Here is a 19,362-nt window from a genome sequence, read left to right on the forward strand (position 1 = left end):
GATTTGAATGGTATAAATCAATTTTCTTCTCACAAAATGCTTCCAAATTGTGTGCTTAAAAGAGTCAATTCCCAAATGAGTAGTTTTGTGCGAAATTTGGTTTGAAAAGCTGGGATAGCTGTGGAAAGTTGTCACGGACGGTGAAATAAAGAATAGCTTAAAGAGTATTGTTGTATCCTGAAGTGAAGTAGCAGACGCATAACACGAGCTGCATGCCACTCTTAAACCCGGGAGGATACGCACGAAATACAGAATGTAAGTTGTGAACTTCGCCATTTTTGTGTGAAATATCATGCTTCAAGCAAGAAGACTATTTGAGACGAAAGAAAATTTAACCCCATAACCTACAGGCTTACGTGCACATGTGCATTCTTATCCAGTCGGTCGGGTAAACAGCGTCAAGGGTCAACATATCGGTTTTGTAATTTCTACTATGGCGTCGTTTAATAGTGAAGTTAGGCGTTTTCCATGAGTGTAGTGTCAGACAAGTTGAATAACTCTTTGTGTTTGAGACGGCGATTACCGAACAACGTAGAAATACCCCTGCAGTTAATTTACTCTTACAGTTTTTTTTGTTCAGGCGAGAAACTGTCAGTCTAGTGATAGTGTTACATTGTAGTTTACTACTGATGATAGTTGATATGGTCGACGAGCAATCAAACACATTGTATGATGACAATGTTTGTCGAACTTCAACTTTGTTTCACTTTCGTTACGATATTGGCAACGTGACGTTGATTATTGGCGTGTTTCCTTTGGATTAGATATAAAGCCTTCAACAATAATAAGAATAGTACTTGCCAACTATTTTCACTTCAGCTTCGAATTCCTGACAGGTGAACCTCCGGAAATTGAACGTATTGCATCACTAAATTTCGCCCACTTACATGTAAAACCCTTCACTGAGTTCATTTGCATTTGCCTTGTGGTTTTCAAGACAAGCCACTCCATGCCTTTTTCGTATTATGAGTCTAAACCACCAATATCAGTCGGTCAGAAGTTTAAATTCGTGAAAGCAACTGGGAGTGTGAATCTCACATTATATATGCTGAAATTAATGCAAGTAATCTTGGAATGTATGGCTCATCCAGAAAATAGTTCTAACACCTAACTAACACTAACCAACAGTGATGCAGATTGTCATGGGATTTCAGCAAATTTCCAAAATTCTTAAACAACAAAGTTGTTTTGTTTGATTGTGTTTATTTTTATTTTTATTTATTTATTTATTTATTTATTTTTTGCCCATGTCTGTTTGTTGGTGATGTTGCCTCCTGCACAGAGGCAACCCCACAGTTTAGGCAACACTAGAAACACATTAACCTGTACTCACAGACCAGCATCTTAACATGTTTCTGGTTTGATGGTACGAACTGACTTTCCTGGGATGTCAATGCCCCAAATGTCCCTGTCAGGATGAAACATTACAAAATATTTTCCTTGCCAAATGTGAATCGATGAGAAACCAGGGAGTTTCCTATAAAGACAAAAAACTCAATTGGCACATTTCTTGGACAGACCCTTCCTACCAACTTGTTCTGCTAACTTCTAGTAATTTGTTTCTTAGAATCTTACCATGTAAGGACAGCATCTCATCGCAAATGAAGCCCCAGTATCTATCAAATTATGCAACACAAAAATAGCAGATTTTGCCTTGGTACATCTAATAGGCATATTGGTTCATTTGGATTTAACGCTTATCAAGTTCCAATAAAAATGTAATTTGTTTTTATTGTCATCAATACAATGATTATTGTCTGCCTTCTGGATGTTTTCCACAGAGAGATGTTTGCTCACAGTTTACTGAATGGAAGCCGGTTTGGTTTCTGTTTGGGAAACTGTGCCACGGTGAGACAATGGAACCTGTCAACAGCCTTCAGACAAGCCAGAAACTTTCACACACACAGTAAAGTGGTAAGGAATGACTCAAGTTACTTTTTACATTGAATCAAGTATTTATTATCAGTAAAAGTCTGTACGATTTTACAGCAGTATACCAACAGTATGTTGACATTCACAAAGCCCTCTAGTGGTGAGATTGAGCCATGCAGTTGATGTTGTACAATATTGAAAAGTGTTGTTTACAAAGTTGGTAAACCAGCTTAATAAACTCAAGTACAGAATTGGCAATGCATGTGATTGAAGCATCTTTAAAAATCATACTACTGTTCCAGAGGTGGTAAGAGTTCAGTATTTCCATCATGTAGCACCAATGGGAGTGAGACAATGGTGAAATTATTGGATATATGCTTGTGAATTTCAGAAATTGAAACCAATGAACACATGTCAGCCCATTGGAAGGTGGTATTCAAGATTTGCACCACTTTGTAGATCTGGCACTGTCACCATAAGGGTAAGTGTATATTAAATCTTTCAGATCTCATTACCTGTACATGCATGATGTGTACATTTTTGGCAGAAATTTTCACTAGATCCCAGTGCCTGTTACTCTTAGGGACAAAATGGCTGAGTGAATTAATGATCTGAGAGGTAATATTTCAACAAAACTCAGAGAATAACAAAAAAAAAATACCTATCCTTCAATATCCAAGTGTCTGGAAAATTAACCTCCCTGCATGCAATTTGGACCTGCTAGTGTTCCCTGTATCAAGAAAGATTTTCAGTCATTGATGTGTAGAATATTTTTTGTGTGATAGAAACAATACATATTAACACTTTCATATCAAAATTGTTAAAGTTCCATCAGCTGTAACTTTTCACACATTTTCCAGTAACTTCATACTATCTGTAATAAATGTTTCTAGCTATATTCATAAAACCACATCAAATACCACAAGTTCTACATGTCAACACATCCTGTATGTGTGTAATGGCTAGTGTTATTGTTGGCAACTGAATTTTCGTCAAGACTAGAATTCTTTTTTCAACAATAATTTTGCATCCGGTATACACTTTGCTGTGTCACAAGGCTAACACTGTGTATTTCAACAAACTTTTATGAGAAGAATAAGCAAATGTGCTTTGTTTTATCGAACAAAAATGAAAAAATTCTGCAAATGTTACAGCTATTGCGGCTTGGAATATTAAATTCAAACAATATTACCTGTAAGTTGGGGGCGATGTGACATCAACAGGCACACTCACTGGTGCTACTGATATTGACATGATCAATATGAATTACTGTACATGTGAAAATCTCATAATATCCAACAGCAATGAGTAGTTGGACGCAATCAGCTGATGCTAACTCTACACATCATCATAAATCTGTACACAGTATATTCTAATCAAGTACATCAATTCATTTCAGAATGCTCTAGTATCAACAGGCCGGTCAATGACCACGTCAAGTGAAGTTGTGGCAGATCGTTTGGTAGCTGGCATTCCATCATTTGGTAGAAAGATGGTTGGTGGCTGGTTAATTCTTTGCTCCGGCATGGTTGTTGGGGCAGTGGTTCTAGGTGGTGTGACAAGGTAAATACTTACGCTGTTGTGATGGGATAAAAATTGAAAAAAGAAGATCTTAGAGAGAGAAATAGTATTTATCATTGCATGTCAAGATCTTTCAGGCAAAAAATTTATGATATGGTATATAATATTTAAACTATCATATTTGGACAGGATTTGAGAAGTGTGACACAGACTTAAATCAGCTACAAAATAACAAGTATACAGTGGTGATATACACACATAACTTGTAACAGTCAACAAATAATTCCCAAAAAATCAATGAAAAGGAAAGAACACCTAGAGAAGAGAAAAATGTCAAAAGTGTCAGATCTCACCAGTGACAGATTTCTGGTACACAAATATGTATAGGCTTGCATAGTTCACAATTTATGGAGATTACAGATGTTTAGAATTTCATTACAAACTCCATTTTGTAATCAGGTTGACAGAGTCCGGATTGTCCATGACAGACTGGCATCTAATCAAGGGAATGAAGGCACCAAGAAGTGCAGAGGAATGGGCAGCAGAATTTGAAAGATACAAACAATATCCAGAATATAAACTGTGAGTAATTTGAAAGCTTCCTGGCAAGATATCATGCAGAAAATTTTTGTAAATCATTTCTTCTCAAATTGTCAGCTTTCAAGTGATTTTACAATATGTATGTATGGTAGTTATTTAATGCTTGCTGAATCTCTGCTGCTTAACAAGAACTACAGTGTCCATAATTTCAAATGTTCTGATAAGAATCAAAATGGATTCATCATTTGAATGACAAAATCAACATAGATAATTTTGTCTTAAAGCAATGTGTGACAGACAAATGCAGTGTCATTAATATTTTTATTTTCAGATATCTTCATAAGTTGAAAAAATGTTAAAATCTGTGTCTGCCAAATTTCACCCACATTTTGCTTTTCTTTTTATCTTTTTTCAGTTTACACCATGAAATGACACTGGAAGAATTCAAGTGGATATTTTACATGGAATACACACATCGCATGTGGGGTAGAGCCATTGGACTGGTCTTTGCATTGCCAGCAGTGTACCTATGGAGGAAGGGTTGGTTCAGCAAAGCCATGAAACCGCGGGTCATCATTTATGGTTCATTAATTCTATTCCAGGTAAAATTTTGTTACGCCTTCTTACATGCCGAGCTTTGCGATGCTATGATGTGAGTCGTAGAAGTTCCCTTTCATTTTTCCACTGAAAATGTTGTGAGAAAACTATTGCTAAAAACAGAATAAACTATGTGCTACAATATCTTAGAATGTAGTTCTATCATAAAAGTGAATATGTGACAGTGTGGCCCTTATTGGAAAGTAAAATAGGGAATGGCCTTCAGGTAAAACCTTTGAATTGCAACCAAAAGAAATGGACATAAGGGTCACAGTCCCTCTACAGACGGACCATGTAAGGATGGACATGTATGGGGGTTGACAATCAAGCACAAACTTAGCAGAGTTTTGTTATCACAACCCTGAACAATCGCAATTACTTTTTGCCTTGGTATAACACTGCACACTTGCATTGACTCGCAGGGTTTGCTTGGCTGGTACATGGTAAAGAGTGGCCTTGAGGAACCTAAGGGGGAATACGACGTGCCCAGAGTTAGTCAGTACAGACTAGCATCACATCTAGGATCAGCTCTGCTGCTTTACACACTCATGTTGTGGACTGGACTGGGTCACCTACTGCCCCAAGCCAAAGTGCCTGTAAGTACAGGGGATATTCCTAGCAAAGGCACATAGTCATCGCCAAACATGAATTTTGGATGTGATTGTAAACAGGACAAGTACTGCAGTGTTTCTGCCAAGTTAAGTCATATCTTCAGTGTCTGGAGGAAGTATCAAAATTATAATGATATTTATTCACCAGAATCAACAAAACATTTATACTGTATGCTATTTTGAACTCAAAAAAAATTGTATTTCTTTCTGGAACCACGAAAATAGTTCCTAAGAAATTGGTTGAGCTTGTGGCCCCCACATTATGAGACAGGAGAGTATCTTAAATCAATAAAGCAGTAGTTTATACAGTACTCTCACAGTAATTTATTTTGTGAACTGACACTACAATTTCATAAACAAACTGCTCACAACATAGCAAACATGGAGCCTCTCCAAATTCACTTCATTGCAGGCTGTTACAAGTCGATACCTTCCTCTGCTCAGAAAGTCTGCCCATTTCACACTGGCATTGGTATTTGTCACAGCGCTGTCAGGTAGGTCTCTTTCCATAAAAGGTACATCTATTGCTAAATGTAACAACAATAGGGTACTGAACTTTTACAAATTTCATTGACTTTGCACAGAATATTCTGAAGACCAAATTTTTTATTGTAAACAGAATAAAGTTGATACTCATATAAAACAAGTGTTGGGAAATATTTACAAATAGTTGGCCTGAAAGAAACGTTTTGTTTTCACAGATTCAAATTGTAAAACACTTCATGCTAAAGTTGTACACTTTTCTGACAGCACTGTAATTTATTTTTCTTAAAAGAGACTCAAAAAAAAGTGAAAAAAGTTCTGTTTCTATTCTTTCTCCTTGGTGGATACTTGGATGGCAGTGTAGATGAAACACCATGCCATCTACAAATATTTTTCTGTGAAGGGGAATTTATTTAGCTCTGAAATTCTAAGAGCAGTGTAAATTGATACGTGGATAACATTTTTTCTTTCTCTTTCAGGTGCATTTGTTGCTGGGTTAGATGCTGGACTTGTCTACAACAGTTTTCCCAAAATGGCAAACAAGTGGATACCAGACGATATCCTGGCCTTTGAACCAAAATGGAAAAATTTCTTTGAAAATGCCACCACCGTACAGTTTGATCACAGAGTGCTTGTAAGTTTGTGAAATTTAGATTTCATTCAAATGCAACAAAAGAATAGGTTTTGTCTCTCATTCTTGCACATGCCCATCAAGATTAGCCACATCAGCGTTTTGTTTTTTGCACGTTTGCTAAAAAAATCAAATAGAGTGACTGATTTTGTGCAATGTCAGCACTTTTTCTTCCAATTTACAGCACAAGTATGGAATGATATCCTGGATGCATTTCTGATAGCCTGTGCGCGAATGCAAGACAAATTTCGGCAATCATCCATTGGGCTCCTTGAAACTGTCCAAAAGTGAACGCAAAGAGGCCTTGTAGAATGCTCTAGACTCAGGGTGCCAGGAAACAGTGCATTCAACACATCTTTGTTTAGTGCTCAAAAATTTCTATCATTCACAGTGGTAGATGTATAATAATTCAAGGAGACAAACATGTTATCACTGGATGGAAAAAATGGTGGTTCTGTCTGAAACAAATTGAACATTATGAAAGTTTGTATACAGTGTATCAGAACAACACTGTCATTGGTGTGGATATGAACTCATGTGACAATGTATGGTCAAAGTACATGGTCAAACTTTCAAAGTCATGCGAATATGCATGCCATCTCATCACTTTGTCACATTTCTAAACAATCTCTTGTCAAATCTATACAGTGTTACCCATTAAAGATGATATGTACACGTACATGAAGTACTGCCAGTGATGCTAGCAAGAAATAATTTTATAGTGCATCTGCTGGAGTTCTTTACAATCACAGTTTTGTACCTGGTTGCAGGGCTGAAGGAAAGATGTAATTCACATTTCAAGCACAATATACCATATTTTGATTGGAAATTTCAAATTCTGGTAGATGAGACACTACTCTCTGCAATGTTGATGGATTGATGTAGAAGAAATGCTTTTGACTATCTAGTGTCTGAGGCAAGACAAATTGTACAAATCTTGAAGTGTTCTCCTACTGTATAACGTGACACTGCTCATTTTCTGTGCATACTAGGGCTCCACGACTGCAGGAGTGGTCCTTGCTCTGTGGTACCTGTCAAGACGTGTGCCGCTGCACTCAAGAGCCAGAATTGCAGTGAACTGTATGATCGGCATGGTCGGTCTGCAAGTGAGTCAATCTTTCGATGATCTTTCAGTAGTGATAGTCAATGCTTGCATCATATGCAAATCACCTAAAGGATTTCACGAGAGGAGAACACACTTGAGGAATCCAGAAGCTTTAGCAATCAACATATTCAATTGTGATGCTCCACAGCTATGCAAAAAATACTGAAAAAAGATTTGAAACCAATGCTCATCATTGCTCTTCTTTTCACATTTTCAGGTGAGTCTGGGCATTCTTACTTTACTTTACTACGTACCCACCAAGCTAGCTGCCTGTCACCAGTCCGGATCTGTGGCATTATTGACATTCACTCTCTGGTTTCTGAGAGAGCTCAAGAAAATTCCAAAGTAGAATGACAGGGGATTGCGACATTTTATTGCGGAGTTTGGTCAAAGTAGAGAGTGAGGGTTGGCTTGTTTGAGAAGTTCTTGGATAGGTTGGACAGTGTGTTGCATTGCAGCTGACATGAAGAAAGGGATGGGGTTTCAAGGCATTTGAACAACTATGGACAATAAACAGAAAACTGCTGTCAGTGTATTTCAGCCTGCTCTGTGAAGAACATGTTTGGCAACAGTGAAAATGCTTTTTTCCATCAAGCACAACCTGATTTGAGTGAAAATAGGCGATTCTAGCAACTAGAAAGACCCAAGATACTGGGGAAAACTTTGCCCGTATACAATACAATGCATTATTTCATAACTTCTTTTACTCTGTCCTTCTATATCCTTGGCTGTATAAACCATGTGGGGGGGTCAACAAAAATGAGAAACATTACTGTGTAAGTATTTTCTGACAAAAACTAACAGAAATGGTATGTAGCAGCTCAAGGCGAGACTGAACAATTCTTGGTTCAAGTTGATGTCCAGCTTTATCACAGTGCAATGCCATGCTAGAGCTATCAGCCTATCTACTTATTGTGCATGCACTCACTGAGATTCCAATTTGAGTCACAGACAGTGAAACACACTCCATTCAGCCATTATTAGTTGTCCTCCCTGTTTTAGTGAGCTGAAAGTTGAAGAGGCTTTCAGCATCACAATTCATTTCGTCTATCTGCAAATGTGTATGTTACTGATAATATGAAGAGTTGTCATAACTCTGAATTTGGTGAGCTGTCTGACAGGCTCTGCTGCATTATCGTCACTAGACTGGTTCTTTGAGTTTAAAGGAGTAGGTAATGTCTACAGACACCAACCTTTGTACACGGAAGGCTATTATTTTAATGAACTTAATCATGTCCTTTTGGGAAGTGAAAAATTCTAGGAGTGTGTATACTGCAGCAAAAACTTGTGCTATCTTTGTATCGAATAAATATGTATATGTTCAAGAAATGCATTACTCAGTGTACATGACATTCTTTCTTAAACCTCTTGATAGGGTGTGTATCGAAGAATTCCTATCGAACAGGCTAAGTCATCTACCAAGTCATTCAGTTAGCATTTGATGTAGCATGAGACTTCCATTGTACCTTTTAGTTGCCGAAAGGCAATTTAGATTTTGAATTTGGTAATTTTTTAAGTATCCTTTACCACAAACAGTTTTGCAACTTTATTTTGTCTCGTAATTTGCATATTCAAAATCAAAACAAGTGACTTAAATTGGGCTGTTGTTATATTCTTGCCATTATTGGCCTTAAAATACTAATATATTATGGCCTTACCTCATGTGCTGGTATGCAAAAAATTTCAATGATAGGATTCCAGGCCCATTTGTCTATGTAACCAGGCTTGTCTCACTTTTCTAGAGGATCTGACACAAAGAATTGTAGTGGAGTTTAAGGTAGAATCCACCTTGGAGACAGATATTGGAACTTTCAAACTCTTACAGAATCTATTTGGCCTACCGCATTTTGGGGCTCATTTTGGAGTTCCAAAGTCTACCTCAAAGGGCCAGTAGTGCTAACATATGATGATTTTTTTTCATTCTTTATATTTTGATCGTCAATTGAAAGTGCATATTCTACACTTGCTAAATTTTGAAACATCCACTTAGCTTGTCAACTTAGGGTCTATGTGTAAAATGGAACGTTATTGTTTACATTTAAGTTCTAGTGCTAGTCATTTGTCAACAATAATAATGCAGTTTACCCATTTTCGGGCTGAGTTGACAAGCTTATGAACATACTGCACCTCAACATGCTTTGGGGAGTAGAACAAGAAACAACAAAATAATAGTGGAAAATATCATCACTGAACAGTTATCAGTACTGGCCCTTTAACGCTCTGCAAGAGCAAAAACATGCAATATCAGATGTCACAGAATATAGTTTCTAGAATTTAAAAAGTGTGTATAGTGGGAAGTGATGGAAAATATGTGATTGTTAAAATTGCCTTCAAATGAGGAGGAAAAAAATTCCAGATTGGAGAATCCGGGTATCGATCCCGGTACCTCTCGCATGCTAAGCGAGCGCTCTACCATGTGAGCTAATTCCCCGTCTTCTCCAATGAGACGTCATGTGTACTTATAGAGGGTGAAATGCCAAACAAAAATTCACAATGTACTTTGTCAGAGCTGTCATTTCTTTATGAATGTGTCATTAGTTATTTCTTGTGTGTTCTTTAACTATCTGTTTGGTAATAATATGATTTAGATGTGATGATTGAGGGTGCTTTTAATCAGGAATCATGGCGGAACATTCGCAGGCGTCTAATGACCTCTTCTCCCGCCAAAACACAAAGCAACTCAGAGGGCGCCATATTGCAGACGGCGACAAAAATATCCATCTTGGACTGCGGGTCCGAGATCAAAAAATTCGATGTGCCATATACAGAGCTGAGTCCGCTTTCGTTGATGTCTTAATTCTCCATCTAAGATATCTTATCGAACTGTCTGCACAATGTATATAAAACAGGTAAGCATTTTAATTGTGTATTGGCAAAAGTATGAACCTCGAAACAAAAGGTTACACTCGCTCGCTAGTTGCAGACTGTTCGTGCAGATCAGCTTGTTGTTGTTACACGAGACTCAAAGCCTAGTTTGTGAGAGACAGGCGTCGTGATTAACAGACGGTTTTGGTGTACAGAGCTCTTTTTCGGAGAAGTTAGCCAGTTTAGTTGCTTTTGTTCCTCATTTGTCGTTTTCTCTGCGATGTATATGCATTTTGTGTTCACACATTCAAAATGGATGTGGAGTCGTGATATTGGTTTCGCTTATTTTGTGCAGTTGTATCTCAAAATCAATGTAAAATTCTAAATTACTGCTCCACTTGTCAAGTTAGTGTCGATCAATGGTGCAAACCCGAAAAAAGAGTACACAATACCATATGTAAAATTAAAATAGGTATGATTCTTGGGGAAAATCTCTGTGAAACGCATCCTAATAATCTTTTTCCTCATGCACCCGTCTAAAATACTACTGCTGCTATCATCACTACTGTACTTTCTTTGTATGCCTGTATACTCCATCTTGTAATATTCCATAACCTATCATAAAGGGGAGCTGTACACATCAAAAAACTTTCTGTAGCGAGAACATTTAAATACAGAACTAAGATTTATAATTTCACGTTGACACATTTTGCAGCACAAAATGAAGGAAATACTTGCCATATTTAACAAGCACTATGCACGACCTGTATTGCACTCTCTGAGCTTGTCCTTTGACATGATTTTTTGTCATAAGTCTAGGCATAACTGTTGCAGCTAATGCAGCCATTGCTTGTACTGTTTTACTGTTTTGAGTCAGGTTATTTGAGTATTGCAGATGATTATCTGTAGTGCTATTCAAGAGAAAATCATGTACAGTGGAAACCTAAAACTGTTGATACAAAATGAGTCTTAATATCATGGTTGTTTGTTTAATAGTATGTGTTAGTATCATCATAAACCCTATGGTCTATGGTGTCATATACATATTGAAACAGAGGATTTTGAAATATTCATTGTAGCAGTCGATGTAATCCCCGGGGGACCCCACCTCAGGTGATACGGGACAAATGTGGGGGATTAAACCATGGTTTGCCATGACACTATGCCCGAGGGGGTGGGGCAGTTGCCTCATATTGACCCCCTAGTCACTTTTACAGACAGGTGCAGAATTTATGAATGGTTGGGGGATTTACTTGTTTTAGGTGGGGATTTTCCAGATTGTCTTGCCCCAGGGGTTGGGGCATTTGACAAATTTCTTAAGACTAATTTCCAAATCTCCCACTATGCCCCAAGGTGGGGGGTTGATGTTGACTGTTACAGAATAACTTGCAGATAGAATAATATGAAGATACATGTAGCAGTCAGCTCAATAAGCTTAGTCTTGGTGACCTGCTCAGCTTTTGTAGTAGAATCGGAGTTGTTGTAAACTCCGATTTGTAACGTCAAAATGTAAACATCCCTAACAGTATGTCCATTCTCAGATACATCTCCTTCAAATCTGCTAAGGAATTTCACATGATCTGGAGGAATTACAAAATGTGATAATGCAAACTCACTGTAAATGAGTACTACTTTCTATGGTTATTACAAGAGGGTGGTAACAACATCTTACCAGTTTTTAAATCTCTGCAGTTGTTCTTTTTTCGTAAAAGGAAGTATCACAGGGAAGCATCTCTAATCCTGCATGATGCAAAATGTTGGTCTGTTTATGATATTATTATGATGTAAATAATATATGCGTAAGTTGCAGCTGCTTAAGATATTTGTGTATCTTTCTTTTCTTTGTTGTTGATTTATTTGTTTGTATGTTTGTTTTTCATCTTTCCAGGTCACCATTCAAGGTTTCCGTAGTTACAGAGACCAGACAGAAGTTGAACCTTTCAGCTCCAAACACAATGTGATTGGTATGTTAACTTACGGCACCATTTTACAAGTGGTATAGCCACAAACGATGACGCAGTGTTCTCCACAAATGAAAATTAAAAGCGGGCGGCTAATTAGCATATATATTGCATAATATTTGCATGCAATTTACATATCACCAGGGCTATTCACAAGGCATTCCAGTGATGAGATATACTTCTGACATTTTAATATTTTTCTCCATTCAGCAGTGATAATGGAAAGCTATACAATGTATTTTTAAATTTAAATCCTTTTTATTTACATTAAATAAATAATAAAACATCAAAAGTGAAAAAAAAACATTGAACTAACATACAAACAATACACAATTTAGTAAATATATTGCACAATACCAACATGAAAATTCAAAAGTAGGCCTACATGAGAAGTAATCAGTGTTCGAAATAATCGGTGGCAAATGGTGGCACGTTTTCATATGATCCTCTGTTACTATATGATTGTCTGTAGCCGGTTTGGTAAAGCCATGAACGTCTTTTTTTACGGGCGGCGTCCATGACAAGTTGATACGGGACTGAATATTTGCACTAAGTTACAATGCGGAGTCAGCGGAGCATGCCTGCAGAGAAACATACGTTGACTTTAAAACTCTATTCATAATAAAGAGAGGCCCGAAAAAAAATGATACCAGGTATTTCCAAGAGAAAGATTTGAAATTTCATCGACTCATAGTTCGGCAAACGTACAAAACTTTGACAACTGCGCGGCGTAGGCTGCCATGCATGTTTGTGTGGAGCACGCTGGCGCTCTTGATCTCGATCACACGCGACCTTTGAACTATACAGTACAGAACCGTATGTACATAGCTGCTGTATTCGGATGATCACACGAATGATGATTTTAGCTCGTGCAGTTTCTTTTTACTTCATTTCATTGTGCCTTTAATATTTTAAAACGGTCACGGATTTTGAAACTTGATCAAACGCAACTGCTTCTCAAAGTCAATCGAGTGAATCGCATGCAAGTTACGAATGCGTGACAGGAAGTGACACACATGGCTTCAACGTCATGTGGACGTACACGGATCTCAAAATGGCTAACTCGGCTCGGATACGCAACGACCTGAACACGCGAAGTACCATACTTTTTTGCATCTGATATTTGTGTCAACCAATCGTACGATTTTAGCCACATCTGATCGAAATCACTTTTCCTGACCTTCGGATCCTTACAAGTACGAGACATTGGCGGCAATGGTAGTTGCCTATAGTATAGATGCTTTGACTGAGTGCCCGCTGGCAAAAATGCAACACGCATTGTTACCGTGTTCGTTGTATGAAATGGACGGTGTCTGTACGGTACGGTCAGCAGCTTAACACATTTCAAGCTTTTTGAATTGAAGTCTGACTCTTAGCCAATGTTCATCGGCACTACGGCCGTTGCACACTAAAAGCTCGCTGAAATAAACTGAAGCGTGACAAAGTCGCCGCTGAGAAACAATAGGTCTTCAACCACATTTACTAAAGAGTATCGGCGAATATGAAAGAGGATCGGGCGAAAAAAATAAAGGATCGGGGCCGATCCTGTTAAACGGCCTGGGGAGAACATTGAGGATTGCATGCAGTCGCAAAACAAACGGACAGATGTGTGAACGGCCCCTCTTTATTACACACGTTGTCAGTTGCTGTCATTTTTATACAATAGGCTTTCAGATGTTGTTCGGACAACTGACGGTGAAAACATTTAGGCTACAGAAAACAAAGGTGGGCGGGCGAGATAAAAGGTGGGCGGGCGAGATTAAAGGTGGGCGGCGACAAAAAGAAGCCGGGCACACGCCCGTCAAAAACCCTCATGGAGAACACTGTGACGTCAAATCACCATACACAATACACAGTGCCATAATTACAAGGCATCTGTGTTTTGTGTACGGCGATTTGACGTCATCAGTTTGTGGCTATACCACTTGTAAAATGGTGTCTAACTTACTCATGAAGCCTGTATTTCTTGTTGGCCCTTTCCTATACTGTACTTGATTTTCAATGACAGGTATTATTTCAGCCTTTGTGGGTGAACTCACAACCAAAGGGTCACATAGATGCTCTGGAATGCATATGAGCTAAAGCAACAAACTTGAACCATTTCGCCAGAGTCCGTTTTCCTGTTTCCTATGTGAAACCACAGTCATAGACACACTATTTTCAATATTGTGAATGAACTCAGACAACTTTGGTGAACGAGGTATTCCAAATCTATTTTAATGTCCAGGGACAAGCAACATAACCAAGCTTATAATGCATGAATCAAGATAAATCTTTATGTTAAAGGTGAATTGTGGAAAAGAAACTAACTTCATTGAAATCGGGGTTCAGAGATTTTACCTTCTAAACCCTCCCCTTACTGCCTTAGGTATAATGTGATCATGGTGTAATGCTGCAAACAAAGATTTATCATTCCAACATTTTTGTTAGCAATATTATGATATGCAGTGTGTGTTCTTTTGTTTTCAGTGGGCAGAAATGGCTCTGGAAAGAGTAACTTTTTCTATGGTAAGTTATAATCTCTTTTTCAAGTTATATAAATCTAGATTTCATGCCCTATTATCAATGGGTATGAAGCAATACATTTGTTTTATAGAGTACAATATTTCTTTTCACATTTCTTCACGTACCAGTAGTTTATTATGATAGGCCTATCTGTGCACACTGTATATATGTAGATGCATCCTTGTACCTTGTGACAAGCAATATCAGGATGTTGTTCCAAAGTGTGATGCTATTTCAAAAATTTGAAGGCTGTCCACTGTTTCACACACTGTAAAATCCAGTTGAATCAGCAAAAAGTGTTGTTGATCCAAAACCTGTACGTATATTCACCTACTTGGGATGGTATATTATACATGTAGAGGCATCAGTCAGTTAAAATCATATTTAGACGATGTCTGTTTTCAGAGGCCTTCAAATGTTCAAGTCTTTGTAACAATGCAAAATATATGATGTGTTATGCCTCTTGATATAACCAACTTGACCTGATGGTGACATTTGGACTTGGCAGGATAAGAGTTAGGCATGGGAGCTATGTTAGATTTAACAGCAAGATGGAACTAGGAAAAGCATAATTGTTTTCACATACCAAGGTCAATTTACTCACCCGTTGATGGTAGTCAATCATGGTATAAACATCAACAAATTGTGTTTCATTGTATTGGTTTTATCTGACAAGTACCCCTTCACTTCACAGCCATTCAGTTCGTTCTGAGTGATGAATTCAGTAACTTACGACCAGAACAAAGACAGGCACTGCTTCATGAAGGCACCGGTCCACGTGTCATATCAGCATTTGTAGAAATTGTCTTCGATAATTCAGACAACAGATTGCCGGTAAGTAAACCAACATAACAAAATCTGTCAACAAAATGTTTGTGTGTAAACATACTGTGTACTGAAATAATCTCTTCCAAATCTTAATCCGTAAGTTTTTACATGTTAATTCATGGAAAGTGGATGATGAAGGCCTCTTCAGTTGATAAAGTAAAATACTTTTCTGAGAAGTGGTTGATTAATCTGTAGTTTTACAGCAATTGTTTTCCTCGTGAAATTCATTTATATTACAATATCATACTCAGGGTATTAACCCTTTTCCTGCCGAGCGCCCTTGTCCGTTATTCTGCCAAGTCAGTCAAAACCGGCCCCCTTTTCCGTGTCTACAGAAGATAGGCTGTCCTGCACGCTTTCCTGCCAGGCATTTGGCGGGAAAATACCGCATTTTCGGGGTACGATTACCGACCATATAAGTGTTAGACTTCAAAAATTTTTGCATGCCCGTATAGAGGGGCAACCGCTGATGAGGTTGTGTCGAGAAAATAACGAGGTCTTGGGCGTTGTTTGCCCCGGGGGACGTGCACTTTTATGCCCTTTTCTAGCTTACTTTTGCGGAAGTAAAGCTCGTTCGCCGTCACGCACGTCCACACCGGGGAACACTCACCTCTCTCGTGGGTTAGTAGAAGACCCAGGGGTTAGTGCTATGGGTGCGGCAGCACCCTCAAACCTGTCCTGTTCCCCTGGGTTGTGTCACTTGGCCACGTACTTTGAACGACTTGAAGAGTCGCACAGTGCAGTCTGCTTTGACGTAGTGTCAACGACATAGTTCGCCATTGAAGGAAGGCGTGTACGTAGTTTGGCCAGTTCAGTGCACACTTAGCTCGTTAGTGTTACCGTTTCCTAACAGGTTAGTTGTGCAGTTGTTACTAAGGTGCAGTTTTGTACCACCTTAGCTCTGGACAGTGCAACTGCTCTATGCACTAACCCAAACGACAGATGGTTGGTACAACGTCTACGTCGCACGAGCACAGCCTCCGTTGGGCTGTGCCCCTCCCACGTGATACAACGCACGTTCATCCATTACTATAGCGTCCTTACGGATCTGCCAAAAACGAAAGTGGGGGTAAAAACAAAACAAACGAAAATATGCGATCATAGATAGTATTTTATTCGGGAATAATTTACATTATGCTGAACAATAAATCTCGGATCTGTCTCGACGTCCGAGTGCATGGTCCGTGTTTCAAAAATTACAATCGGGGTGGCAGATCCGTGTTACAAAAATTATAATAGGGGGAATTGTACAAAATAATCCGTCTAAACAAAACAAACGAAAATATGCGATCCATAGATAGTATTTTATTCGGGAATAATTTACATTATGCCGAATAATAAATCTCAGAGTCTGTCTCGACGTCCGAGTGCGTGGTCCGTGTTACAAAGATTACAATCGGGGGATTGTACAAAATAATCCGTGTTTCAATTTACAATCAGCGGGATCGTAAAGCACAAACAAACGGCACAACCGTGCTCAAATGTGATCATGGTCCGTGTTAAGAATACAGTCAAGCCACTGTGAGGCGAAGCTATCCCCTGTCCGTTATTTACGTCGGGTTCTCTCGCTGATGGGTGTCGTCGGGGCTGTGTGAGTAGAGGTCTGCACGCCAATGCTCCTCTTACCTCGTAGCATCATGCGATGATGAAAAGCCGCACAAACACTCGCCCTCGTGAAGATGAACCCCGCACAGACTACATCCTTTGGACGTCTCAGACAGTCGTCGGCTCGCAGTGGTCTTAGTACTCTACCCTCTCTGCTGCATACTTTACAGCATTTCTGCCGCCCCTCCAAACGGCTGACAACGTGCATCGGCTGATTTTGTGGATTGATGTACGAGGCAAGAGAAACGGTGGCCTCGACCTCTCTCACACTGGGCTGCGATCGCCCACAATAACCGCCAATGAGTTGTTTCCGGACACGCAGATGAAACATCTTATGGGTCAGCTTACTATCAGGGTGTACATGCTTGAAGCATATATATGCATTTACCAGGGCAACATCAATCAGGTAACATGCCAGATATGTCCACCATCTGTGTTCTTGCGCCCAGTGTGAAAGTACTTGCGCTTCTGGTTGGCTCGGTCGACGCCTCCCATGTACCGGCGATAATTATACAGCGACAGAGGCACTTGTCGCCGCTCGTCTCCCTCCCCCACTGGCACGCACTCCAAGGGTGGATAGACCGTATTCAAGATCAGCACCTGAGCGTTACTATCCTGATAAGCAGTGATGTTAAGACGAGAGTCCGTTCTGGTCGTGGCTTTCATATCCCCAACAGACAGAGGAAGGCGCTTCCTCTTACCGGCGGAATTAATTGAGGGGGCATGGTGCGACGATTACGGCGGTTAAAACTCCCGACCATGTAGATCCCGGTCTCCATCAGCTCTCTAGCAGTAACGACCGTGCTAAACGGCTATCACAAAATAGGCTGTGATTATATCCACAAAATGGCTGGACCAGCTCCATCGTAATTCTTTTCACCACACCTCGCTCCTGCCGTCTCCCATCAGTCCGATCCCGAAATTTCACACCTAGGTACGGTGCACAGTTAGCGATGTATGCAGTGCTTGAGTCGCACAGCTGCCATATCTTAAAACCGTCGTGGTCACAACGTTTGGTGTTGAAATTTATTTGAATCGTTGTCTGGACGTTCCGTGTTGCGCATTTTAATCGAGGTCTTATTTTAATGGTGGTCATTTTGCATCGCGGTCCTCGTGTCCCGTATTGATGTTCATTAAAATCGCCATCCCACGACGCATTCCGTGTTGTTGTCGATTTGCATCGCGGTCTCGACGTTCCGTGTTGTTGTTCATTAGAGAGGTTATAATCTAATTACATGTACGTCTGAAGGCACACAGTGGCGTACGCGTATCCATGCTCAGTTGTGATTTTTTTTGGTTGATTTTTTCAGAAACATAAGAAATTCGTCTAAGTTTTAAGAAACAATTTATTTCTCTACGCGAGGACTATTCAAGCTCGTTGTATCCTCGCATTAAATTTACCGATTTTCTGTAATACAGTTATTTATGTCGTTTAGGGAAACCTTTGTAACAGCTTCAGGTAAAAAGTTGAATTAGACGACAATATTTCATTTATGTCAGGAAATCATAGCATGTACGTCTTGTACAGGTGAACTCTACGGAATTTCTGATAGCAAAGATGTTTGCTAATTTACAATGATACTCATACTTAACGAGATCTCCTGTCTAAATTCCTGCAAATCACCAAGAAACGTAATTAAGACTACGTGTAGAAGTGTCGTTTGATGACGTTCCGAACGTCTGTGCCACATGTACGCGATGTTGTATAACGTGACAAAGATGCTACGTGTACTGATGGAAGGTAATTACGTGTAAGCCAAACTTTGATTTTAATCGCAGTCCGAACGTTCAGTGTTGCTGTCATGCTGTTGATTTGCATCGCGGTCCCAACCTTCCGTGTTGCAGTTCATTTTAATCGTGGTCTCAACGTTCCGTGTTGCTGTCGATTTGCATCGGGTCCAGAATCAAGCAATTTCCAGTGTTAAAATGAAGACAATTGGATACAAGGTTGATGTGTTGATAGTTTATTCTTGTGCATGCAACCGACATTGGAGATTATATAGCATTATAGAAAGCTTTGTTTTCGTAAAAATGGGTGGCTAATAAAATTTGTCTGTGGCTAATAAAATTTGAAACTATTCGCCACAGTGGCTAACAGCTTTCCAACCCGCACTAACAACGGACTACCGCACTCAAATTTTAACAACTATTCATCTTACAAATCCAGGCAAACAATAATTGGTTACTTTTGCAGCTGTTAAGGTGGCTGGAAAGGCTATTTTTACACCAATTCTTTTCTCAGAGTTAATGTCAAGTTTCAAGTGTTGAAATCAAGATATTTAGTTCAAATTTTCGGGA

General features: G+C 39.2%; 2 protein-coding genes and 1 non-coding gene across 3 annotated transcripts in view; 2 read left to right on the forward strand and 1 right to left on the reverse strand.

The window, feature by feature from the left end:
• The first annotated feature begins 151 nt into the window (after nt 1-151).
• On the forward strand, nt 152-8,693 carry LOC139120200 (heme A synthase COX15-like). Its single transcript, XM_070684372.1, has 11 exons — nt 152-255; nt 1,782-1,914; nt 2,264-2,353; nt 3,272-3,435; nt 3,853-3,975; nt 4,349-4,535; nt 4,953-5,126; nt 5,554-5,635; nt 6,104-6,258; nt 7,248-7,361; nt 7,578-8,693. Exons 2-11 carry the CDS (start codon nt 1,786-1,788, stop codon nt 7,707-7,709), a joined length of 1,350 nt encoding a protein of 449 aa, XP_070540473.1. The 5' UTR covers nt 152-255; nt 1,782-1,785; the 3' UTR covers nt 7,710-8,693.
• A 1,025-nt stretch (nt 8,694-9,718) lies between these two features.
• Nucleotides 9,719-9,791, reverse strand: Trnaa-agc (transfer RNA alanine (anticodon AGC)). Its single transcript has one exon. It is a non-coding gene; the product is annotated as a tRNA-Ala (tRNA).
• Nucleotides 9,792-10,042: 251 nt separating this feature from the next.
• Nucleotides 10,043-19,362, forward strand: part of LOC139120185 (structural maintenance of chromosomes protein 3-like) — a 33,912-nt gene continuing 24,592 nt past the window's right edge. Inside the window, exons 1-4 of the mRNA XM_070684345.1 lie at nt 10,043-10,209; nt 12,054-12,129; nt 14,596-14,634; nt 15,326-15,465. Of these exons, the coding sequence (XP_070540446.1) occupies nt 10,195-10,209; nt 12,054-12,129; nt 14,596-14,634; nt 15,326-15,465 (270 nt within the window). The 5' untranslated portion in view covers nt 10,043-10,194. The remainder of the gene's footprint in view (nt 10,210-12,053; nt 12,130-14,595; nt 14,635-15,325; nt 15,466-19,362) is intronic.

This window comes from Ptychodera flava, chromosome 20, assembly GCF_041260155.1.
Source record: "Ptychodera flava strain L36383 chromosome 20, AS_Pfla_20210202, whole genome shotgun sequence".
NCBI classification, from domain to species: Eukaryota; Metazoa; Hemichordata; class Enteropneusta; family Ptychoderidae; genus Ptychodera; species Ptychodera flava.